This window comes from Amblyraja radiata, chromosome 5, assembly GCF_010909765.2.
Source record: "Amblyraja radiata isolate CabotCenter1 chromosome 5, sAmbRad1.1.pri, whole genome shotgun sequence".
Lineage (NCBI taxonomy): Eukaryota > Metazoa > Chordata > Chondrichthyes > Rajiformes > Rajidae > Amblyraja > Amblyraja radiata.
The window spans coordinates 47,843,705-47,870,832 of record NC_045960.1 but is presented as its reverse complement, the minus strand read 5'-3'; the positions used below and the strand labels follow the sequence as shown (position 1 = coordinate 47,870,832).

The window sequence follows — 27,128 nt, the reverse complement described above, 5'->3', positions numbered from 1 at the left end:
GCTTTATCACCGGACGTAATTTGTACAGTGGGTCACAATCGACATGACCCTTCACCTTTTGATTGTCATTGTCATTGAAATGCAGGAGGGAACGCAGAAGCAGGTACTCATCACGACTGAACCCCTGGGTTTGTGTCAGCCAAAAACTATTCCAGTAATCATGAAGGTGATTTTTACTACACAAGCCCTTGATGATTTCAAGGGCCACATACACTTCACTTTCTTCCTCAGAAGTATCATGCCACTTTCTAATTCCTGATGAGGGTGGTAGCTCATCATCAATAACATGATTGTCAAAGAATTGCGAGGCATATCTATTTGTTTCATCAGCCATGAGTGCAAATATGGCAGGTGGAAAAAATGCAGTGTAGAATCACCTGGTTGATCATGTCCAGAGTCCATTGGAACCCTTCTTCCTGGCTCAGGCTGACCACAAAATAAGGTAGAGGGATTAAAGGTAAGATGGTGCTTATCAGCAGGACCTAATTTGATCCAATTCTGAATGTCAGTCAACACTGCAGGCCCACGATTCTGTGCTACATGCCTTGGAGGGGTAGGAGATGCATTGTCAATGTCCACATCACCCCCGTGGACCCAGTTTTGGTCACTTTCAGATGTGTTGTCATCGGAAATTTCAGTTTCAATATCATCGTTATTACCCAGTTCATCTTCAGAATCATTTGAAAGTTCCTCAGAGTCACTGTCTGCAAAGATCTCGCGTAGAATGGACTCAGCAGTTCGTCTCCTACGAGAATCCACCATGGTGGTTTTGAAAAAAGGTCACACGCAAAATTCTTGCGATTTTTGAATGAAAACACCTATTTCTCAAGTATTATCTCTAGAGAGCGCCAGTCTAACCCTAACCCACGGTGGTTTTGTAACCAAAACTTCTCACGATTTTTTAATGAAAAGTTCACACGCAAAGCCCAGAGATACACGGCTGTGAAGCTTGGCAGACATTTAACATTACCATTCGGTTATCCTCGGTTCTGAAAACTACTACTCATGTTTTTTTCCCCCCAATGAGCCAGTGAAATTCACCGGTCAGCACTGGCTACAACCTACGAGAACCTTTGACCTCCTGGCAACTCACTAGGACCTCCTGGCGACACACCTACGGCACGAGAATTCTCGCTACTCTCCATGGCGGCTTCATTCTAGTCGCCGCTAATTTATCAACGTTGAAAAATTTGCGGTGACTATAATGAGGCCGCAACTGGTTCCCAGAATACGCGAACTCCTCACGACCATGAAGGTGACTCCCCGGCAACCACCCGTGAACATGTGGAGACTGCACAGTCTCTTGCAGTCGCCAAAAAAGTCGCCTGTGGGATAGGCTCATTACACTACAGTTATTGGAAAATAAGTCTCAACTTGGTTGAAACAAAGTCGCCAATTGGCGTACTCCCGCCGAAAGAGTGATTTCAGTCACCAATCGGCGTACATGCGCATCGAAACGATTAAACAATGCAATATCCATATTGGAAGTGATGTACTTCATCTATGTGGATATGCTCCTTAAATGTATTGGACAGGTCAACTCCATGAACTTGAAATGAATACGCAGAATGTTTAAAGAGTAATATTTTGTTTACTGCACTATTTTAATCTCTCTCCTTGGTAGTTTTGGCAAATACCAGGCAACATTATGAAAAGTTCACACGCTAAATTCTCACGATTTTTTGAATGAAAACACCTATTTCTCGAGAGTTATCTCGAAAGCGCCAGTCTGATCCTAACCCATGGTGATTTTGTAAACAAAAATTCTCGCAATTTGAGGGAAAATTTCACACGCAAAATTCTCGCGATTTGAATGAAAACACACATTACCTTGGACAAATTAATTTTTATTGGATTAGATACTCAATTGTCAGAATTGATCATTTTATACACACACACACACAAATAAACAATTTTATAGTAAATCTAAATTATTGCAAATAAAAATGATAAAAAATAGTACATCTTGTAACATTCGTTATCTTTGGTATTTCATTCATTTTTCAAAAATGATAGAAGTTTCAGCAACAGATCCATTTTATAAAAATGCATAACATGTCATTAGTTTAATCAAACAAGAATACAAGCTATCATAAATATTAATGAAATCCAGTAAGGATTTTATTTACATCCAAAAAGGTTACATCCAGTTTTTCAGAGCAGTGTCCGGGAGTAGAGGGTGATTCAGGTTTGCCTTTCCTAACTTAAATAGACTGAGGCCTATTCAGTAATAGGCCAGCTGACACCAGCTTCCCAAGTTCCCTGCACTAACACTGTGTTGGTGATGAGCCACCAACTCATCATTGGAACAACAAAATATATTGAAATAAATACTATAGTAATTCAGAAAATCTGTGCAATAAAGGTTTAGAACCTCACTGTTAGAAAATTATATATTGAGCAATTCATGTTACTTTCAATAAACATATATACAGTATAAGTGTATGTAGATACATATTATAGATAATACATATACATTATACATATATCTAATACATGTATCTAAAATATATTATAGTATAATATAGCAGATATTATATGTATAATATGTACTTACATTCTCTAATTATTTGTCTAATATTGATTGAACAGTTCTTGCATTTCATTATCCAATATTTTACATTGCAATGGAAAGACGAGGAACATTGTTGATTATTTGTCCTTTAGTAGCATCCAATTGGTTGTACTCTTCAATTAGTGATGTCAAAGAATCGGTTGCTTCTGTGAAGCAGCTTTGTTCCATTCCATCTATATGAAGATAGTGATGAATGTGAGCCTAAAGTGACAGAATTAACATGGGTCATTACTGAAATAATCATGGGATTCATAGTAATATCTAAATATGGGAAGTGCAATAATGGAAATATGTAGAAGAGTTGATTATGACAAGATTTGTAAGCAATGTTGTTGTTAACTATCAATGGATTAAAAGGCTAACCACAGATCCTCAAGAAAGAACACGATCAAAGCTTTCTTTTGACATTTTTTATCCATATGCCACTGGAGATCACATTCATACTCATTTCCATTGCATACGGTTTATAAACAGGTACTATGCCATGCAGTTAATTACCTGGCACGGAAACAGGGGCTGATTAGGGATAGTCAGCATGGTTTTGTACTGACATATGTGGGAGATTGTGTTTTACAAATCTGATTTAGTTTTTTGAAGAAGTAACCAAAAAGACTGATGAGGGCAAAGCAATAGATGTCTACATGGACTTCAGCAAGGATCTAAGGTTTTGCATGGTTGGCTGCTGTGGTAGGTTAGATCACATGGGATCCAAGGAGAACTAGCTGCTGGGATAGAGAATTGGCTTCCTGGAAGAAAGGAGATTGTGAGGATGGAAGGCTGTTATCAGTCTGGAGCCCTTTGACTGTGGTGTGCCTCAGGGATAGGTGCTGGGACCATTGCGGTTTGAGGTGTATATCAATGATTTTGATGAGAATGTACAAGGCATGATTGATAAGTTTGCAGATGACACTAAAGTGGGGGTATTGTAGATAGTGAAGATGACTAACAAAAATTACAGCAGGATAGTGATTAGCTGGGCAAGTGAGCTGAGGTATAATCATGGAGTTTAATGCAGATAAGTGCAAGATGTTGCATATTGGGAAGTCAAACCAGGGCAGGACATTCACAGCAAATGGCAGGGCCATAGGGAGCATTGGAGAGTAGAGGGATGTAGGAGTGCAAGTACATAGTTCCCGGAAAGTGGCATCACAGGTCGATAAGGTGGTCAAGGTGACTTTTGGTACGCTGGGCTTCATCAGTCAGTGTATTGACTATAGAAAGAGGGATGTTATGTTACAGTTGTACAAGTCATTGGGGTGTTCACATTGGGGGCGTTGTGTTCAGATTTAGTCATTCTGCTATAGGAAGGATGTTGAGAAGCTGGAAAGAGTGGAGAAAACATTTTCGAGGATGTTGCCAGGACTTAAGGGCCTGAGCTGCATGGAGAGCTTGGCCAGGCGAGGACTTTATTCCTCGGAGGGCAGGAGGCTGAGGGGTGATCTTACAGAGGTGCATAAAATCATGACGGGGAGATATAGGGTGAATGAACAGTATTTTACCCAGTGTCAAGGAATCTAGAACCAGAGGACGGGTGTATAAGGTAAGATTTTATAGGAATCTGTGGGACAATTTTTTTTCTTCACATGAGCTGCCAGAGGAGGTAGTTGAGGCAAAACTATAACAACATTTAAAATACATTTGAGCAGGTACATGGTTGGAACCATGGTGAGTTAGAAATTTACTGACATTACAATGAAAGCTATGAATGGAAATCAGGAGCTTCAGGAAACTATCAATTAAATTGCAACAACAGAAAGGTAAATGAAATTCAAAGCCAGTCAACGCAATGTTTTAAACCTTGAAAAAAATAACATAATTTTACTTTGCAGATTCATCCCACTAAAGATCAGAATGATGGCACTTCAACACATAAATAGCCAGGCCATACCATTCTATTTTTGGTCTTTCAATATTTCTGCCATTCAGACTGCTGCTAAACACCAACACACTGCAAAGGCAAATTATTTAGAATTTACCTTTTTCTTGTAAAGTTTTACAAAGCGATCCTTGAGGTCTGTGAAGGTAGATTTAACACAAGTATTGTTGGCCAGTGCCAACAAAGAATGTGTGTGACCCACGGGAGGTATTGAGCAGAGGCTTGTTTTCCAGCCTTCTTGATTCCATGAAACAAACTGCAGGGAAGGCTTCAATCTGGAAGGAAATATTGATGTTGATCTTTTATTATTCAACTTGGATATGAATTATAGCCACAGTATTAAAAATTGTTGCTGTGGACATGATTATGTAGTAAGTAACTGCTAAGTAATTATTGCTGCAAAACTGACAGAATGCTAAATACAAAATGCTGGAGTAACTCAGGCAGCATCTCTGGAGAGAAGGAATGGGTGACGTTTCAGGTCGAGACCTATCTTCAGATGGTCTGAAGAAGGGTCTTGCCGAAACATCGCCCATTCCTTCACTCCAGAGATGCTGCCTGTCTGGCTGAGTTAATCCAGCATTTTGTGTCTATCTTTGGTGTAAACCAGCATCTGTAGTTCCTTCCTACACATAATGCTAAATAACTTGATCAACATTAAACTATGTTTTTCTTGTGGGGGAAAAAGTATTTTCTTGATTTCTTTCAATAGCTTTCCACTGAACGTCAAATCACTCTCTATCCCACTGTATTTCTTTATCTAATACATTTCAATTATGCTGCAAGGTTTTCCACCTGTAAGATTAATAATGCCGTTTTCGTCTCTCCACTCTCACTGTCTGATAGTTGTTGAAAGTCCCTTTGTGCGCTCTCTCTCCTCTCCCCTCTCCCCCACCCATTCATAGATATTCTCTTTAATGTTTCTGTCCCATCCGCATCCTTTCTGAAATTTATAACTTGCTTTCACACGTTCCTAGTTCTGATTAAGTATCTTCAACTAAGGAACATGAAAAAAATATATAGGTTAGCATATCCATACCTCTCAATATTTCTTCTAAGATCAGATATTAAAACATTTCCCCGGACCATTAATGCACAGGCAAGGTACAAGTTACGTTTTGGATCTGCATGCATCAACTGGTGATCCTTACTGAAAGCATCAGTGAACATCTGATCCAATCTGTTTAAATAAACAAATAAACAGGAGGTCAAAGGACTGTTGTGATATTTTTGTGATATGTATATATCAACTGCTCTGCTCTTAAAAGTTGGGCATCCAGATAGATTATTTAGATAGATCTCTGATAAGTCCGGGTTGGCGAGGAATGTGTGTGGAGATTCTAGGGCCCAGTCCAGCATGATTTGATCAATAATCTCTTATTACTAAGGTCCGATGTTCCTACCTGCTTTGAAAGGACAACAATTGTACCGGTGCCAAAGAGGAGCAAGGTGACATGCCTCAATGAGTACCGACCAGTAACACTAACATCCATTGTGCAGATTGTGGAGTTTTGGCATGTCAACAAATACTCTATTGAACTTCCAGGTATGATGGAGAACATACGGACTGGTTGCATCACAGCTTAGTTCAGCAACTCAACCACCCAAGAATGAAGGAGACCACAAAGAATGGTAGACATTGCCTGGTCCATGACAGGTACCAACTTCCCTACTATTGAAGCTATCCATACTAAAGGAGGCACTGCCTCAAAAAGGCAGCCAATATCACAAAGACCCACACCCACACCACTCAGGCAACATTCTCAATTTGTTACTATCATCATGAAAGTGGTATAGGAACCTGAAAACCATGACTAGGTTCAAGAATAACTTCTTCCCAGCAACCATAAGGGTCTTGAACACTGTACAAGACAAACATAGAAACATAGAAAATAGGTGCAGGAGTAGACCATTTGGTCCTTCGAGCCTGAACCGCCATTCAATATGATCATGGCTGATCATCCAACTCAGTATCCCGTACCTGCCTTCTCTCCATACCCCCTGATCCCTTTAGCCACAAGGGCCACATCTCACTCCCTCTTAAATATAGGCAATGAACTGGCCTCAACTACCTCAGCCATTAGGATTTTCTATAGTCTGTGTCTTTGGTTGCACTATGGATATCGGTTTTGTTCTATTATGGTTACTAGCACTATGGTTATTAATTGATTGTGTTATTATTATATATTTATCTGAGTGTTATTGCATTTACAGGCATATTAAGCTGCAACAATTAAGAATTTAATTGGTCCATTGCCGGTACATATGACAGTTAAACACGCTTGACTTATTATCAATCCGCAATTCAAAAGTCAGTTTTGTATTTTCTCCCAACTTAAATCACTTGAACCTTTTGATGGTCATTTAAAAAAATTGATACAATTTACATATTAACTTCATGATAACCACCATCATATGTTCCTTAAAATGCTAACTTTCTATATGCTAAAGTTCTAACATTCTAACATGAATGTCAGATGTTAAAGTTCGAACATTCTAACATGTTAAATGCTAAAATTCTGACATGTTAAAGTGAAACTCCCACCTTCTTGTAGGGATGTTTACATCAGCCAAGGTGTATAATGGAGTTAGGCTCGAAACAAGGTAATGAAGCCGTGGAAAGGGAACCAGGTTCATAGTGATCTCGTTAAGATCCATGTTGAGGGACCCTTCAAATCTGGAAGAACTGCAGTAAGAACAGGAATTAAACTGGTACAATAAACAATCTACGCAAATTAGTAATATAATTTGTTATGTTCTGCAACATCAGTAATAAAGTAACCTTTCCAGGTCTTATTGCATAAAATATTGACAATCTCACAAAAATATGAATATTAGTGTACAGTTACAGATTTTTAAAGTAAATAAACTTGTATTTTATGACCTGCAAAGAACTTCTGATGAAAATTCCTCAATCTGAAGCATTAACTGGCTGCTTGCTGACATGCTGAGTATTTCAAACATTTTCTCACTGAATATTCAGATTCAAGAATCATTGCTCTCTGCCTTATTACCCAGAAGCTATGGCATCTACCATTGTCAGATAAAATCTGAAATGATAATTTCAATAACTCGATATTATAACTTGAATAAAAACATGGCATCACTGCTCTTATTGTGCAGGGTGCAGACTTTACAGCACAAATGTCATCCATTTTGTCCACGGTATCTTAGCTCCCTCTTCAACTTCAATATGCTTTGAAGTTCTTGACCTTTTCCACCATCGTCCCGTTAATATAAACGGGGTTGTGGGTCCATATCCTACCCCTTCCAAAGTCCACAATCAGTTCCTTGGTTTTGCTCGTGTTGAGGGCCAGGTTATTGTACCGGCACCATTTGGTCAATCGTTCGATCTCACTTCTATGCTCTGACTCGTCGCCATCAGTGATTCGTCCCACAACAGTGGTGTCGTCGGCGAACTTGATGATGGAGTTCGTACTATGTCCGGCTACGCAGTCATGAGTATAGAGTGAGTAAAGCAGGGGCCTGAGCACGCAGCCTTGAGGTGCTCCCGTGCTGATTGTTATCGGGGATGACACATTTCCACCAATACGGACAGACTGTGGTATGTGGATGAGGAAGTCGAGGATCCAATTGCAGAGGGATGTGCAGAGACCCAGATCTGAGAGCTTGGTAACCAGCTTTGAGGGGATGATGGTATTAAATGCTGAGCTGTAGTCAATGAATAACAGCCTGACATACGAGTTTTTGTTGTCCAAGTGGTCCAGAGCGGAGTGGAGAGCCAGTGAAATCGCATCCACCGTTGATCTGTTGTGGCAGTAGAACTGCAGTGGGTCGAGGTTCTTATCGATGTAGGAGTTGATATGCGCCATAATCAACCTCTCAAAGCACTTCATCACCACAGACATTAGTGCCACTGGTCGATTGTCATTGAGGCACGTCACCTTGCTCTTCTTGGCCCTTTTGATTCCCTTTTAAAGCAGGCGGGAACCTCATACCTCAGAAGTGAGAGATAGACACAAAAAGCTGGAGTAACTCAGCAGGACTAAAGGGTCTCGACCTGAAACGTCACCCATTCCAGAGACGCTGCCTGTCCCGCTGAGTTACTCCAGCTATTTGTGACTATCACCCTAATGTTGTTTGTTAAATTCCATAAACAACAAAATCTTCCATTTATAAGTCCATTGAACTGCATTGTTGCGTTTCCTTGAGTGAGCTTCAGTCAGCATTACCCGCTTGCAAGATCTTTGCGGTTGTGACCTTGACAACCCATAAAGGGGCACACCACAATATAAGTAACAATCCTTAAGCAGTTGCATTCTCCAGTAGTTGAAATAAAATATGATACTTGAAAGACATGCAAGAATTCAACTGGATGTTAAAGGAACCCAGACTTTGCTGAAGCTGCAATTCTAGAAAATACTAATGTCTAGGAAAAAACAGTGCTGAGGGAACTCAGCAGGTCAGACAGCATTTGTGGACGGAATGGACATTTCGCGTCAGGATTAATCTTCAGACTGATGAACTAGGGTGAAGAAAGCTTGAAAGAGATGGGAGATGAGCTTACAATGGGGAAAGTAGCAGGGTCAGTGGGTGAAATGTGTGCGCATCACGATGGGCGACAGCAGAAGGTAAAGGAGAAAGAAGAGGGGTTGGGGGTAATTATTGGAAATTGGAAATTTCAATGTTCATACTGTTGGGTTGTAAACTACCCAAATGGAATACATGGTGCTGTTCTTTCATTTTGCTTGTGACCTCACTCTGGCACTGGAGGAAGCCAAGGACTGAAAGATCAATATGGGAATGTGGGATCAAGAAGATTACAAACTAGGACCTCCAGCAAACTAAGACCTCCAGACCTGTCTAGTCTGTCTTGTCCTGTGGCAGACTGGACAGTCGGGCATAGGAGAGATGATAAATCCATTAATAATACAAGCACCTGAAAAGTCTAAGATCACAGAAAATTCCTCTTTGTTCCCTTTAATGACCAAGACTTGCAAGGCGACAGCAATGACTGTTTTGGAAGATTGTAAATATAAATATGAAGACATTAATTAAGTGCAGGAAAAGGCCATCCAGGTAGATTTAATAAGATCAGGGCTAATTCAATAGTAACTTCAACTTTATGATCCTGTCTATCCCCGGCACTTTTCACCTTCCTGGTTCTACCACAACATCCTTCACAGAAATGAGTTGCAAAACATGGCAACAGATATATATATATTTTTAAATCACATCATCACTGCCTTAAATTGGCAAAACATCCATGATATTGCACCAGTAATAAATAGTTGCATTCTATTAACTATTCAAGGTCAGTTTATTGTCACATGTCAAACTAACTGTTTACCTTCATACTCATTGGGTGCAATTCATTGTGTTTAAATTATTGCATCTCAGGGCTCTGTAATCTCGCAATATTTAAACAATTTTGTAATTTGTTTGTTGTTACTAAAATGGAACATTTCACATTTTTTCCACATTGTACTCCATTTGCCAGATATTTGTTGGTAACTTATCTCTGCCTATATCCTTTTGTGGTTTCTTCATGTCCTCTTCACAATTTACTATTTTACCTACCTTTGTGTCATGAGCTAATTTGGCTAAAATTCCTTTTGATTCTTCATCCAAGTCACCTACATAAATTATAAAAAAAACCCGAGGCTCAATATCAATGACTGTGGCGCACCAATGGTTACATCTGGCCAAGCAGAAAATTATCCATTTATGCTTACTTTTTGCTGTGCGCCAACCAATCTTTCAATCCTCATGAACTTAACTTGTCACCAGGAACTTTTTATTTTCTGCAATAACTTTTGGTGTGGCATTTTATTAAATGAATGTCTTCTGAAGATAAAGGTATAGTGCATCCACTGGTTCCATTTTTATCGATAGTAATATATCAATTGATCACTCACCTGGTCAAATTCAGAAGCAGGTTGGCAACAATATTGTTCATTGCATCAAATGGCTTTTCCTGTCTTTTGACTTCAGTCTGGCTAGAGATCAGTGTACTCTGCAGTTTTATTGTGGAAGCCATTTTACCAGTATATGCCATCTGATTGATTTTGTTGACTATGTCAACTAAGGACTGGATTTAGAAAATAAAACATTAGTTTAATTTAGAGATACAGCACAGAAACAGGCTCTTTGTCCCACCGAGTCTGTACCGACCAGTGATCCCTGCACACTAACACTATCCTATCTACACACACTAGAGATAATTTCCAATTTTACCAAACTAATTAGCCCACAAACCTGGAGTATGGGATGAAACGGAGCTCCCGGAGAAAACCCATGCAGGTCACGGTAAGAACGTACAAACACCGTACAAACAGCACCCTTAGTCAGGATCGAACTGGAGTCCTTGGCTCTGAAAGACAGCAACTCTACCCCTGCGCCACCATGTTGCACCTTAGGACATCTGCTTTTTTAAATTTGGCATACACAAAAAATAACCACATAAATGCCTGATACTGCAACTCCTGTTGCATATAGAGAAATAGGATGGATGTAGCAACCAAGAAATCCTGAAATACTGCAGCTTGGCAGTTCTGCTGGATTCAACAATTGGTATCCATCCAAAAAAGCTAATATTGGTGGACACCAGCAAAATTCCAAGGCCAAAAGGTAAATGTATACTGGTAGGTCACAATGAAGGAGCGGAAGGAAGGTGGGAGGAGAATGAAGAGGCAGTTGGTCATTATGAAAACTTAGACGAGATCATAGTATCATATTCTTTTCTATCTGGACCTTTTTACTACCAACTGCCAATGTGATATTGATTTGAGTTTTCTACTCCTCTCACATACTACAATTTCACCCTGTCTGAACTTAACAACTATCCCAATATTGTTATTAAACCCGTGGACAAGGGAGGTACCGTTGTAGTGGTTGGGTCTTCCTCCAGCGGAGATCTAACCACTCTACTAACACTCTTCTATGCCTGGCAGAATTTGAAAGTTACCAAAACACCGACCCATGTTCTCCAGAGAGGGACGCAGGTTAGCTTGGGAATGTTCAGATTAGTATTTCTGCACCACCTGATCCATGATCAGTGCAGTTAGCTTCTGGTCACAAGCCTTCTCACTTCCCTTCAGCTGCATGGTTTGTCAAACCCAGTGATTTCCAACCCAATGCAATTGTACCCGAGTCAGCAAGACAAAATAATTGAGGCATAAACCTCAACAAACTAAATGTAGATGCTTGGTCTCCTTGCCGCAAATTTCTCACTCCTTTAATGCTAAACTTAGCAGCCATGGTTCAGTTGTGCAAGCCGCTAGGCTTATTATTACTAACATTTTTGTTAATTACTGGCCTTTTAAGATGTTAAGATGAAATATACATCCTGAAAAATCACTGACCTGATTTTCAATTGGTAAAACACAATCAGCATGCTCAGTCAGCTCCTTCATGGCGAGAACACTATTATATGGAGAGGTTATAACATCGTCCTCAGCAGAAGGGTAGACGGCAGTAACAAATCGATAAACTTCTGGGAATTCATCCTCCAAGAGGCTCAGGACATAGGTACCCAATCCAGAACCAGTCCCTGCAAAGCAATTTAGTATAAAAATAGCTGTAAAACAATTCTTGTTAAAACTTATTTCTCACTTTACAAGTCAAACTGCTCAAAACAAATGATTGAAGCTTCAGTTTATAGATATTAAAGTGCTGCAAACGTCAGGTCTTAAATTGCAGAAAACTTGTTTTCTTTAGACTGCTCAGGTTAAAGATACAGGCAACCCTGCATTTAGTCTGCATGAATAATAGAAATTCGCCCTTTACAGAGTTCACAAATCGCTACCTGAAAATTTGAAGGACAGAATTACAAATTGCTAACATCGAATTATGTGGGGGAAAAAAGCGAAGAAATATAAAATAAATCACATTAATGGACACAAGTGCAGATTATGCAGCTTGTGTTATGGAAAATTGTGATGCAGTCTGTTTTCCAGGCATGCAATACCCTAAATTTGAGAACCAGCCCTAAATCATGGGGTTCATCTGTAAAGTATCTACAATCAATTAAAAATAAGAGGCAATAAAAACATGAAATTCTGTAAACACTCAACAGGACAGGCACAATTTGTGGAAAGAAATTGAACGAATGGCATAGGGGTGCAGCTGGTAGGACTGCTGTCTCTCAGCGCAAGAGACCTTGATTTGATCCTGACAGGTACCATCTGCGTGGAGTTGCACATTCTCTCCGACTGGTTCACTCCAGAATCCCAAAGATTATGGGTTTGAAGGTTAATTCAAATTTGAAGGTTTCAAATTCCCCCTAGTTTGTAGGGAGTGGTCAATGGGATAACACAGATTTAGTGTGAACGGGTGACCAATGGACTCGGTAGGCCGAAGTACCTGTTTTCATGCGGTGTCTCTAAAGTAATCGGAAGTAAAAATATGTTTCGAACAGACTTTTCCAAGATGCTGCCTGGCCTGTACTTCCAGCAATTTCTGCATAGTTTTATTGACTTTCAAAAATAAAAGTCAAGGCATTGTAAAGATGTATGACTCACCTCCACCCATTGAATGAATTAAAAAGAAACATTGCAAAGAATCACAGTGTTCAGCTGTTTTTCGGAGTATGTTGAGAATTTGATCCCGATACTGATTACCATACTGTTTGTACCCCACTGCCCTGTGTAGGAAAAACTGATTTTTAAGAAACATAACGAATTGACAGAATTATTCACATCAACAACTATATGCTATGACATATTATTTTTGTAATTGTTCTGCTTCATCATTAATAAGCTGCACATGAGAAAAGACATCAAAAGAAAAAGGTAAATTCCATAATTTTATCAACTTTAACACCGGGTGGCACTACCAGCAGTGGCTGCCTCGCCAACAGTCTGTCTGTCCTTTCTTCTTTTTGTTATTTTTGGTATTTGTTAAAAGTATGTTTTAGTGTTCCTTGGTTTGCTTTATGTGGGGGGTGGGGGGAAACTTTTTATTTCCAATCTCTTACCTCGACGGAGATGCTATTTTTTTCCGTATCATACCTCCATCCCCACTGTGGCCTAACATTGTGGAGTTTATGGCCTTTCCTGGAAGCCGACGGGCACTCCAAGCCGCGGGAGTCTGCGCGACTTTAACAATGCCGAGCTTTCGATCCCTTTGCCGGGGATCGAAGCTCCAACCGCGGGACCTGTGGACTTTAACATTGTGAAGCCTGCAGTCTCTGGTAAGAGGCCGTTTCGAGACTCCATGCCAAGGAGAGAGTTTCAACGTTTCAACCACCCCGACGGAGGTTTCGATCATCGGCTGCGGGGGCTTTGATCACCCCAAATGCAGGTGGTTTGACTACCCCCACCGCGGGAGAACAAAGAGGAAGAACTTTGAACTTTATTGCCTCCCATCACAGTGAGGAATGTGGAATCCATTGTGGTGGATGTTTATGTTAACTTTTATGTGGTTGTGTGTCTTGTTGCTTTTCACTTGGTATGGCTGCATGGCAACTCAAATTTCACTGTACCTTAATTGGTACTTGTGACAATAAACTAACCTTGAAACCTTGAAACTTTAAATTCTACCATCAGGCCTTCTTTCCATGCTCTCCACTATTTCTAGCAATTGGGTAGTCTAAGGTCATAAGTGATAGGAGTAGAATTAGGCCATTCGGCCCATCAAGTCTACTCCGTCATTCAATCATGGCTGATCTATCTCTCCTTCCTAACCCCATTTTTTTGCCTTCTCCCCATACCCTCTATGAACTATGGGTGAGATTTTCAAGTAAACCTCTCCTTGCTTTCCTCTGTGTAAATTGGGTCACCATTGCAGATCAAGCGGCTCCATTGGCTTAGGCTATATGCATATTCTTGTCCCCAGGCTGGAAATGTCAAAAGACGAGGGTGCATAGAGAGAAAAGTTTAAAGGAGATGTGTGGGCCATGAATTTTTGGTTGAAACTGAGTTTGGTGGGTGCCTGGAATGTGCTGCCAGGGGCGATGGTGGATGCAGATAGAATAGTTGCATTTAAAAGGCTTTTAGATAGGCATACCTTATTTCCATTCTTCCTTTTCCCATTCTGCCATATCGGTAATTTATTCCAAGAATTCTTTAGGCTTCCTTTAAAAATATCCACACCAATCTTCCCTATTGTATTTCCTTAAATCCCCTGTTACAATTTACTGTTCCCTAATGCTCACATTGTACAACATAATTCTATATATCCATTGAAGTCTTATTATGTTTGTTCCCTCTCTAGTTTTCTGCAGGGGCCAAATATCCAGTCCATACAAAAGCCGTGGACATGGACATCTTGCAGGCTTTTTCCTGCAGTTTCACAGGGACGTACCCACCCTGTGATTATTCCACTGCGACTATTCCATTAACATTTGAACTTTTGTAGCACATCAATTCTCAATTTTCAATAAAAGGTACCTTGGTGTAATAAAGGTGCCTATATTAGTTTTTTTCTTGACCTCTTTATCCCCATTTCCCTCTGGCATTGCTCTTTATTGCCCCATTATGACTTGTTCCAATCACCCAATACTTTCTCTAGATTCTCGGTGAAAAAGATCACAAAGTATTCTAATTTTTCTCTGTAAAAGACATTCATCATTACGCCAAACAAGCAAGGATTCAAAGCACCATTTGCGACAATTGCCAAAAGAATAAGATTCTGTAATGGCTGTGAATTTAAGCTGTTTAAAATCCATCTTTGAAAATCTTTGCCTGTTTCACGAGATCTAAATTATTTTCTGTTAGCATATTAAGCCGTATCTACAGCAAGAATCACAGGAACAGCTAGATAGACAAATCATAGAGAGGTGTGTGAAGAATAGGACCTAGTGGTTGAGTCTTTCAATTTTTAAACATTTAAAAAATATTTTTAATATTAACTGAGTTTGACTTATTGTAAAAGTTCTAGAAGGGGTGGAATTTTTTTCGAGTTTGTTAAGGATTTTTTTTTAAACCAGAGTATAGATAGTCCTAGTAGAGAAGGGGTAGTAGTCGATGTAATCTGAAGTTGGGCAAGGTGTGGAACTGTCTACATGTGAGCCTTTGGAGGTAGAAAAAAGGAATCCATGTATCAAGATAGTTATGGAAACAAATACAGTAAATATAATTTCAAACAAAAGCAGGCCAAAATAACAAACTTAGATAATTAAATTTAACAAAGTAATTCAACAACATAAACATTCTAACTAAAGATTTAGCAAATGAAAAATATGGTTAAAAATATTACAGGTACACACCAATAGGTAGGAGAGGCTCAGCCAGCAGTACTTGCAACTTCGGCAATTTAGATTCAATCCTAACCGCCAATGATTTTTATGTGGAAATTGTACTTTATCCCTGTAATCCCATGGGTTTATTTCTGGTAGTCCAGTTTTCTTCACATCCTAAAGGTGTGTCAATTGGTGGGTTAATTTGTTTCCTTATAAATTGCCCCCAGTGTACGTGAGTGGTAGAACCTGAAGAAAGCTGATAGACATGTGGGGAGAATAAAATGAGATTAGTTTAGGATTGGTATAAATGGATGATAATGTTCAGCATGGAAATGGTCTGTTGCGATGTGTTGTGACTCTATGATTCAATGACAATAACTTCATAAAATCCACTTAGATATTAGGCCAGCTAAGTTATGGAATTGAAGGAAGAACTTTCATGGGTCGAACAAGCCCTTTTGCACTAATTACATGTTTCCTTACCAATTGTTACCGGAACCAGATACGTCTGATATAAGCTGTTTACTGTCAAAAACATCTCTCAACGGACCCTGAAGTAATTCATTAACGACACCTTCTTCCATATCAATGAGAACTGCCTAGAAGGCAAAGAATATTGTCAGGGAATTCCAATTATATGCAGTGATTCAATCAGACTTAACTCAACAATCATAAGAATTAGGAGCAGGAATTGGCCACTCAGCCCCTCAAGCCTTCTCCTTTTCTCTTCAGATATCTACATCTGCCTTAAAAAATATTCCCAAATTCTGTTTCATAGCTCTTTTACAAAGTGCGCTAAAAAAAAGTGACCTCATCTGTCCACAATCGGCGTCCCTCGCTTTAAACCAGTCACCTGAAATTCCAGAGATTTCCTGACAAGAGGAAACAAGATGAAGATATCTGGACAACCATATACAAGAACAAGGGGTAGGAATCCTAGTGAGTGACTCCACTCCTAACCCCCCCAAAGGCTGTCTGCCAACCACAAGGTTCAAGCAATTGAGGTGGAATACTTTCCACTTGTCTGGATATGCACAGCTTCAGTAACACTCAAGAAGCTCAACACTATACAGGAGATAGCAGCCCACTGGATAGGTACCCCATCCGCAATCATTCAATCACTCACTCCTCCACTAATACACAGAAATCTAGAAGTAATCTGCACCATTTGCATTGCAGAACGTATCAAGACTCCTTGATCGCACCTTCCAAACCCATAACCTATACCAGTTAGAAGGACAAGGGCACCAATAGCATGAGGACACCACCACCAGGAAGTTGCCCTCCAAACCACGCTACAACCTGACATGGAAGTATTTTGCCATTCTTTCACCATAACTGGGTCAAAATCCTGCAAGTTTCTCCTTAATGGTACTCTGGGTAACCAACGCCTCAAGGACTGCAGCAGTTCAAAAGCAGATCATCACCACCTTCACGGGGGCAACTAGGGATGGGGAATTAAATGCTGGCTCAGGCTGATCCCTTGATTGATTAAAAACTAGGACCCTGCGTAACTCAATAGTCTGAAAAGTTGAAATTACATGACACTGCACTTCGAGAAAGCAATAAGATAAAGATTAAGATGCAAAACTTTACCAATGCTACATAGGATCATTAGCAGAACATTTACCATCTTCTTTCTCATGAAGTATTCTGGCATAAATGTATTACAATTATCACATTACTGCTAATTTAAATCACCACTATAATTATACTTTAAAATTAATGTAATGTTACCCGAGCTTTGAGTGTTCGAATTAGTCCCTTGGAAAGATTTATACCATGTCCATCACTGTATCTGAAAAATAATTGGTCCATAAAATGGGATAATGATTTTTCATCAAAGGAGGAAGTAGCAAAGCTGCAGATATATGCCTTTCAGCTATCTGAAAATTCATTTCCTATTACATATAATTTAAAGTGTATTAAAAGTATTGTTCAGTTTGTTCCCACTCATTTAGTCAACAATATTTTCAGAATTTATGATTAAGAGCCCATTTGAAAAATCATATTGCTTACCTTGTGTCCACATTTCTAAAAAAATTGCTGAGAGCTTCATCATAGATGCCTTTCTAAATTTAAAACAGAAATAAAATATTTCATGTCTCTCACTGTAAAATCCAACTCATCCACTATAAAATCCAATGAACACTTTCTTCTATGTAAATGGCAAATCAGCACTAATTGATAAACTGGAATTTGCACTAAAGCGGCAGCAAAGTCAGGAAGAATCTGAACACCTATTTTGCAAAGGGAGCTGGAAAAAAACCCAATCATACATTAACAAAATGCAAACGTGGCTGCTGTATAATTCTAATGGTATTCACTGAAGAGCTGTTCATTTTATACACTTCTGACCGCAGATCACTTCATGCCAATTTCAAACATTGAAATATGCACATTACAATCCTGAAAGTATAGGAAATAACTGCAGATGCTGGTTTAAATCGAAGGTAGACACAAAACGAAGAAGGGTCTCGACCCAAAACATCACCCATTGAGTCTTAAGAAGGGTCTCAACCCGAAACATCACCCATTCCTTCTCTCCCGAGATGCTGCCTGTCCTGCTAATTTACTCCAGCATTTCGTGTCTACCTACAATCCTGAAATTGTTCTGTATTTGCCATTTTTAAATATAACTACATATAATTAAACATTTGCACAGCAAAATGGTCTCCTATTTGAGGAAGGACATTATTGCTATTGTGGGAGTGTAGCGTAGGTTCACCAGGTTAATTCTTGGGTTGGCGGGACTGACATATGATGAAAGAATGGGTCGACTGGGCTTGTATTCACTGGAATTTAGAAGGATGAGAGGGTATCTTACAGAAACATATAATTCTTAAAGGATTGGACGGGCTAGATGCAGGAAGAATGTTACTGATGTTGGGGGAGTACAGAATCAGGGGTCACAGTTTAAGAATAAGGGGTAGGCCATTTAGGACTGAAATGAGGAAAAACGTCTTCACCTAGAGAGTTGTGAATCTGTGGAATTCTCTGCCACAGAAGGCAGTGGAGGCCAATTCACTGGATGTTTTCAAGAGAGAGTTAGATTTAGCTCTTGGGGCTAAAGCAATCAAGGGATATGGGGAAAAAGCAGGAACGGGTACGGATTTTAGATGATTAGCCATGATTATATTGAATGGCTCGAAGGGCCGAATGGCCTATTCCTGCACCTATTTTTCTATGTGTCTGTTTCTAAAATCACATCTCAAGTTACTCATTGCAGCAAAATAGATTAATATTTAAATACAATTTGGAAAAAGAATGTTAATTGCATACTGTAGCGGCACCAAACGTGGTGAATAAGGCCAGACGTCAGGCAGGTTCAAACAGTAGTTTTATTCAGGTGTTACATGTTAAGTTGGTCCGCTAACGTAATTGTCATTGCTGCTGTAGCTGAGCGAGGTTGTTCTCTCGGCCTCAGCTGCCTGTTGACTCCCCCGGTCTCAAGGTGAGATAAGCTTAAGTAGCAGGACACTCCCTCAGGCCGTGACGTCACGTGCCAGCCCTCGTAGCTACTGACGAGGGTTCGACCATAAGTGGGCTGTGTATTAGCTGACGCCACAATACAATAAATGCAGCTGGACATGTAACACCATGAAGAAGAGTCTCGACCCAAAACATCACCCATTCCTTCTCTCCAGATATGCCGCCTGTCCCACTGAGTTACTCCAGCATTGTGTCTATCTGTGGTTTCTTCCTACACACCATGTCTTTTTCTTCCCTCAATATGAGCTCAGTTATATTGAAACATCAACAACTTAATTAGCACAATGCCAAAACAATCAATAGCAATCAAGTAATGCAATATATAGAAACATTTATGTCACTGTAAATTATGAACGTTATCAATACTTTTGATTTTATGACATTTCACATTCTCTATGACCGACTCTATGACATACCTACACTCCTGCTTCTTACCAAATCCAGGATTGCTCTTGTCTTTCCTTTTTTCCCCATTTCCTTGACTTTGGTATTAACATGGGGAAACCAATAAGTGCACATGCTTGATTTGTTTTAAAATTAGATAAATTCTTTAAAATCTGTCTACACTTTTTTTTTAATAATCACTCTTCTGAATTCTATTGTGGAGATATTCCCTAGATTGAATGTATATAAAGGGGATGTCCCACTTGGGCGACCTAATCTGCTAATCCAGAAGAGTGTCTTCAACCTTCAAGCTCGAGGGTACTTGCCTGGAAAGCCTCGAGCTGGGTCGACCGTCCACGTTGAAACCGCGAGCTGGATCGACCGTCCACGTTGAAACCGCGAGCTGGATCGACCGACCGCGCACACACACATCGCAAAGGCGGGGGCCAGGAAAGCGGGGGAGCACCGCGGAGTGGGCGATGCCTTACCTGGATCGTCGTTTGAAGCTCTGGAGTGTTGGGCCTGCTGCTTCAACATCAGAGCTGTGGTTTGCGGAACTCCCAGCCTCAGGCCGCGCTGATTTTAATATCGCGGAGCACTGGGAACCTTTTGCCGAGGACCGCCAGTGTGATTCTCCACCCAGCTAAGCCTGTGGACTTCGGGAGCCGCGGTCTCCGGTAGGAAGTGGCCGATTCGCAAGTCCAAGCCGCTGAGAATGTTCTCCCGTTCCGACGTCGGATGGTGACCCCCAAAATTTGTTGTACCAATGGCCATGAGGGGGGGTTCAAGAGGAGGGGGTCAGTTGGAGATGGGAAAAGGGATCATCAATGGGGGCTGGGTCTCCTTCCCATGGAAGAATGGTGTGAGGCGGAGGCGGTGGAAGAAGAGATCCAAATCGCGGTGGGCGCGGAACTCATTGAGGTGTGGACGGAGGGGGACAAAGGTGAGGCCTCTGCTGAGGACAGACCGTTTGGTATCTGAGAGGGGGAGGTCAGGGGGGATGGTGAACACATGGCAGGGATGGGGGGTTGGGGCCGGAGGAAGGCAGGTGAGTGGACTGAGACCAAGGCGATGTCTGGTGGAGGGGTGGTGGGTGGTCAGGGGGTAGGGGGGGTATGAGGACTGTAGTGTGGGTGGGGAAGAGCTGGGGTCACATGGTTTGAGGGGAATGGGGAGGACTCAGTGGAACAGCCAGAGATTACCAGGGTTGTGGGACTAGCACTAGGCTCCAGCGCAGTCAAACCCAGGGGATTGGGAGTCTGCAGCGTGGAAATTTCAGGCCCAGTGCTGAGTCTAGGCTGCAGGTAAGGTGACGGCTGCAGGCTGCTGGAGGGCGGTGGAGTGGCCAGGGTCAGCGGGCAAAGAGTAGTAGGTCCCGGTGTGTGGATGGTCGGTGGGGCGGCCAGGTTCGACGGGTCCGGTGAGGCAGCGAGGTGAGTAGGCCCCCCTAGATCTCGAGGCCCTAAGCTTAAGCTTGTCTAACTTATACGTAAATCCGGCCCGGGAAGGGGGAGGGGGAGGGCGAGGGAGACACTTTAAAGAAGTTTAATAAAGTTAGCGGGCATTTTACCTACCGGTAGGTCTTCCCTGGTCCTGAAAACTCCAATGAGCCAATCAAAATGCCCGGTCAGCGAAAGAGATTGCCTACGGTTGCCCTCGACACCATGTAAGTAAATAGTGACCTCACTCCATTGCACCAGGAGTTAAAAAGACCCATGCCAACCAAATTTTACTCGCGGGAAATGTTTCAACATGCGGAAAATTTTTCCGCGACCTAGCTGAGGCCACGAGTATTCTAGTATTTCCCTCGAGCATGAAGGAGAGATCCAGCGACCTCATAGGACCTCCTAGGACCACATCTCGACCATGCTGCAAGTTTGAAGGTCGAAGACACTCTTCTAAACTCGCAGATTCAATCGCCCAAGTGGGACAGCCCCTTTTTAAAAAGACAAACTGCTAGAGGAATTCAGTGGGTCAGGCAGCATCTGTGGAGGAAAAAGTCCGTTGACATTTCAGGTCAAGGCACTTCATCTGGATTGAAAGAGTATAGAAGGGAGATAACTAGTATAAAGAGGTGAAGTGGGTGGGGCAAGAGCTAGCCGGCACCTGCAGTTTCTTGTCTCTCCATTAAATAAATGTGATTATTTTCAAACTTAAATTATTCCCCGGCTGTGTATTCTGTTTTCTCTTTTTATCCACAACATAATTGCGGTCATTAAAGTAAATGTTTATTTAAAAAATAAGACATGGTGCAATATAATTAGCTGTATATATTTTATGCAGGTTAATATTCACATTTAAATACAATTTTAATTAAGAATTTATCTGATATCTAAATAGACTGACGTGCAAGCCACTTTTTCCACTTAGTTGTGTCTCATTTATTTACCTTGTTGACATTTGCATGTTCCCGTAAGACCAAGTTCCAAAATCGACAGCCAATTTGGTTCCCACACTGACCTACTGAAAATAAGAATGAAAATATGTCTAGAATTTGTTAGCAAGTAAAACAGCTTGGAATGGACCAACAGATATATTATCCAAATGCGTGCCACTAGCAAATTCGACAATGCATCAGGCCCGAGATGCAAACCGTTTAAATCTTCATCTCTCTCCACAACCATACCTCTGCTACAGCCACAGTCACTCAAGGCGTTCCCCAAGGCTCCGTACTCGGCCCCCTCCTCTTCATCATCTACATCCTCCCCCTTGGTCAGATACTCCGCCACTTCAACCTGGACTTCCACTGTTACGCCGATGACACCCAGATCTACCTCGGCACCAAATCCCCCCACAACCCTCCCCTCTCCCATATCAACTCCTGTTTGTCAGCTATAAAAACCTGGATGCAACATAACTTCCTCAAACTCAACAGCAATAAGACAGAATTCCTCCTCATAGGCTCCAAAGCCACACTCAGCAAAATCAATAACCCCACTCTCACCATCGACGGCACCACTGTCTCCCCATCTCCCAAGGTCCGCAACCTTGGCGTGATCTTTGATTCCACCCTCTCCCTTGAGCCATGTCATTAAAACCTCCTTCTTTCATCTCCGCAACATCGCCAAACTCAGACCCTCTCTCACACCTCCCGCTGCTGAAAGACTCATCCATGCCTTCATCTCCTCCCGACTGGACTATTGCAACTCACTTCTCCTTGGTATCAGCTCCACCTACATCAACCGACTCCAACTGGTCCAGAACGCAGCTGCCCGACTCATCACCCACACCAAATCCTGGCATCACATCACTCCAGTCCTCAAACAACTTCACTGGCTTCCCATCTCCCCCCGGATCACCTACAAAATCCCTCAGATCCACATCAGCCGGTCTCCTCTCCATCCACAAGTCCAACCTCCGCAGTTTTGGGGACAGAGCCTTCTCCAGGGCAGCTCCCAGGCTCTGGAACTCCCTCCCCCAACTGATCCGCAATTCCGTGTCCCTCACCATCTTCCAGTCCCGCCTCACGACCCATCTCTTCACCTCTGCCTATCCTTAGCCCCACGTCCCCCTCCCTTTTCATCTGTGCATTACTTGCCTCATATTGTGTTTTGAATTGTATTCTGTCTTTACTTTGTGTACTAGTCATGTCTCTACTATTTATTTCATTCCCCTTACATGCTTTTCCTCTACCTGCTAATTTTTTGTAAGGTGTCCTTGAGACTCTTGAAAGGCGCCCATAAATAAAATTTATTATTATTATTATTATTAAATCATTCACATGTTTAAAGTGTAATGTTTTATTATTAATGACACACACACACATGGTTGATTGATTTATTTGTGCAAAACAGTGATGGAAGACCCTTGCCTTGTTTCTCTGTGTTTTTCTCTATATATATACATAACAGCATGAATTATGATCTGATTTCCATACATGAATATACTAAGGCATATTCATGTGCTGCACCTGTTGATCAGAGCCTGGCTCTACTGTGGAATGTAATTAGGAATGTAATTTAGCCTTATTTATACCTAATCCAATTTAAAGCATAAATGTTGCATTCAAGTATTAGTTAAAAGACTCGCTACAGTATGCACCTGATTGCACAATTTCAAGCTGAAAAATGCAGGTCTCTTCCGTGGGAGGGGGGCACCTCCCTCCCACATCCTCTCACCCTCGGTCACTACACTCCCTCGCAATTTCTCACTATCAACTCTCACCCAATGTTTGCAGCCCTGTTGTTACTGTGTGTGTTGATACTTATGAGCGGAGCACCAAGGCAAATTCCTTGTAAGTGTACATACTTGGCCAATAAACTTATTCATTCATTCATTCATTCATTCATTAAGGCTGCAGTGGGGTGTGTAACAGTGTGTTTCTGGTAAAGCCTAAACAAGGCCTTGGTGAATAACTGTTACGTGGTAACACTGGCAACAACAACTTCCATCACTTTGTTGTTTATTAGCAACAGTTTTGTGAACACAAAAGAGGGAGAGGGTAACCAGGTTCCCCAAACCGCTCGGTCATTCAAAACGATCACGGCTGACATCTGTGGCACTCAACTATTCTTTGGTGCCAGTTTCCTGTAATTTTCAATTCCTTGCACTTTCAAATATTGGTCTATTTTCCACCTTTAAGATATTTAATGATCTAGTCTCCACCGCTCTGAGGCAGAAAGTTCTAGCGAATCACTACCCTATGAGAGAAGTAGTCATCTCTCACATCTCAGTTTTAAATCACCAGTCCCTTATTTTGCAGCTGTGTCCTCTTCTCTCCCATTAGTGGGAATATCTATCTTGTCAAGCCCAGGATCTTATAGATTTGAATAAGGCTCCCTCATTTATCTACATTTCAAGGAATACAGACACAAAATATCTAACTTCTCTTGACATGACAACCTTCTCATCCCAGGAATTAGCCTAGTGAATCTGCTTTGGACCAAAGGCTCCTCTAGTATCTTTGCTTTGGACTGCTTCCAGTGTTAACGCATCCATTCTTAATGGGACCAAAACAAAACAGAATGTTCCAGGTGTGGCTTCACCAATGACCTGTATAAATCTAACAAATTCCTATTCTTAAACTTCAAACAGTTTGCAATAAAGGCCAGCAGGTCATTTGACCTTTTCACTACTTGTTACTTCTACCTGCCATAGAAAGTATGGCACACTTACATGAATCTTAAACAGTTAGCAGGCAATATCACAGCTTGGTTTTGGAACAGCTTTACCCAAGACCACAAGAAATTGCAGATAGTTGTAGATGTAGCCCAGTCCATCACATAGACCAGACTTCCCACCATTGACTCCATCTATTCTTTACACGGCCTCCAAAATGCAACTGGCCCACCCAGTCATTCCTTCTTCTCCCTGCTCCCGCCCAGCAGAATGTATAGAAGCATGATAGTGTGCACCACCAGACTCAGGAACAATTTTGTCCCCTTTGTCATCAGGCTTCTGAAAAGTCCTTCCCTGAGGATACTGCCCGATTCACCTCTACTCTATAGTGGACAGTGGACTTTGTCTATGGAATTGATGCTCCACAATGCTGAGAATTATATTCTCTGCATTGCCTCCTTTGCTCTATCTATTGTACTTGAGTTTGACTTGATTGTATTTATGTACGTTATATCTGATTCGTCTGTACAGCTTTTCACAGTACCTCAGTAGACAACAATAATAAATCTAAACCCTTTCAACATAGAACAATACAGTACAGGAGTAGACCCTTCAGCCCACAACATGTGTGCCCACCATGATGACAATTTATGAGCGTCTATCCCTGGATTATAAACACCAGATTTCCTAACAGCCCCTATATATAGAAACATAGAAATTAGGTGCAGGAGTAGGCCATTCGGCCCTTCGAGCCTGCACCGCCATTCAATATGATCATGGCTGACAACTTTATTAAATTCAAAAGTCCAACATATTCAAGTCATTCCTACGAAAGAACTAGCTTCCACTCTCTCCACATTTGGCAACTGTTATTTCTTGTCAGTCTTGTGCTGTTGAAGCTATTCATTACAAATATATGGAAGTAAGATCACCATAAAGAGTGATCGTTATACCTTCTAATTTATAGACAAAAATCAATTTATGGATATCTGCAAAAATTGAAACCTGGGGAAAAAATATAAAAATATATAATCTCATCTGTCTGTACACGAGCTTCATTGATTTGAAGCATCACTTCAATTAGATACTATTCTGTCTTTTGATTCCTCTACCCCACCCCATTTGCCTGGTTTCCACTAAACCATTCTATCAATCTATCTAAATTTAGTTTGTCAAGTGTACGACGTAGCGTGAAATGCTTTTTTGTTGCCTGCTATCCACTCAGCAAAAAGACTATACATGATTACAACTAAATGTCCACAGTGTACATATACAGGATAATGGAATAACATTTAGCGCAAGATAAAGTCCAGTAAACTCCAATAAAAGATCGTCCAAGGTTCTCCTGTGAAATAGATGGTAGGTCAGATTCACTCTCTAGTTGATGATAGGGTGGTTCAGTTGTCTGATAATAGCTGGGAAGAAATCCCTGTCTTATCCCATTGCACATGTCTGACCAAATTTCTACAAAGCCGGGTGCATGCCAGTGTTGCAAGTGCACTGGAACATCAGCAATATAATTTGCCCTGCTTTAAACCTGCCTTCCTCCTACTATCAGGGCATTCACAGACTTTCGTGCCTTTGGCTGGTGCCCACTCTCACTGCAGCAGCCCAGAGCAGACCAGATGAAATGTGTAGGAAGGAACTGCGGAAGCTGGTTTACACTAAAGGTAGACACAAAATGCTGGGGTAACTCAGCGGGACAGGCAGCATCTCTGGAGATAAGGAATGGGTGACGTTTCATGTTAGAGTGATACAGCCCTTATGTAAACAGGCCCATCGGCCCAACTTTCCCACAGGCCAACATGTCCCAGCTGCCTCAACTACCTCCTCTGGCAGCTTGTTCCATACCCCCACCACCCTTTGTGTAAAAAAAAACTACCCCTCAGATTCCTATGACATCTTTTCCCCTTCTGCTAAACCTATGTCCTCGATTCACCTACTCTGGGCAAGAGACTCTGTGCATCTATCAAATGTATTCCTCTCGTGATGTTATACACCTCTATAAGATCACACCTCATCCTCCTATGGGGGAGGAATTGAGACCCAACCTAGGCAACCTCTCCCTGTAGCTCAGACCTCTAATCCTGGCAGCATCCTCGTAAAAAAGGGTCGTGACCCTTCCATCAGTTTTCAGTTTCGATGTGCCTTCCCCTGTGACAATAAACTTAAAAACTGAAAACTTGAATGTGTACCGAGATACAGAGAACAGCTCTATACAGGGCAAGGCAGGGCTGAAAGGAGATGCACGTCTCCCCGCAGCCTGACATTCAGCCGGCGGCACTTACCTTGCACCACGACAGACTGGGTCATGCTGAGCTCCGCTCTCCTCCTCCTCCCCGCACACTCCGACCGGCCGGTCAACCGCCCCCCTCTCCTCTCACTCTCACTCACCCACTTTCACTCTCTCTCACTCTCACTCTCTCTCACCCTCCCTCTCACTCACTCTCTCTCACTCCCTCTCCCTCTCCCTCCCTCCCTTCTCCCGCCGCCCGATCCTCAGCTTCGCGCGCTGTTTCCAGGGGGAGACGTAACTGACGTCTGACATCACGTTGCCACGGCAACGGGCAGCCGCGACCTGGACGGAAATGAGGAATCCC

The 27,128-nt window shown here is 41.6% G+C and overlaps 1 protein-coding gene across 3 annotated transcripts; it reads right to left on the bottom strand.

Moving 5' to 3' along the window:
- Positions 1 to 1,833: 1,833 nt before the first annotated feature.
- On the bottom strand, positions 1,834 to 27,097 carry tube1 (tubulin epsilon 1). Of its 3 annotated transcripts, none has more exons than XM_033021154.1 (12): positions 26,817 to 27,097; positions 21,860 to 21,933; positions 17,614 to 17,666; positions 17,332 to 17,392; positions 16,078 to 16,193; positions 12,935 to 13,056; positions 11,777 to 11,964; positions 10,331 to 10,503; positions 6,997 to 7,137; positions 5,491 to 5,631; positions 4,552 to 4,726; positions 1,834 to 2,776 (listed from the first exon to the last, which is right to left on the bottom strand). In XM_033021154.1, the coding sequence occupies exons 1-12, from the start codon at positions 26,839 to 26,841 to the stop codon at positions 2,618 to 2,620; spliced, it is 1,428 nt and encodes a 475-aa protein (XP_032877045.1). In that variant the 5' UTR covers positions 26,842 to 27,097; the 3' UTR covers positions 1,834 to 2,617. The 3 variants fall into 3 exon arrangements, with proteins under 3 accessions (XP_032877045.1, XP_032877047.1, XP_032877048.1); XM_033021156.1 differs by having other exon boundaries at positions 1,842 to 2,776; positions 21,860 to 21,930; positions 26,817 to 26,883; XM_033021157.1 differs by lacking the exons at positions 21,860 to 21,933; positions 26,817 to 27,097 and adding an exon at positions 19,522 to 19,707 and having other exon boundaries at positions 1,842 to 2,776.
- Between the last annotated feature and the right edge of the window lie 31 nt (positions 27,098 to 27,128).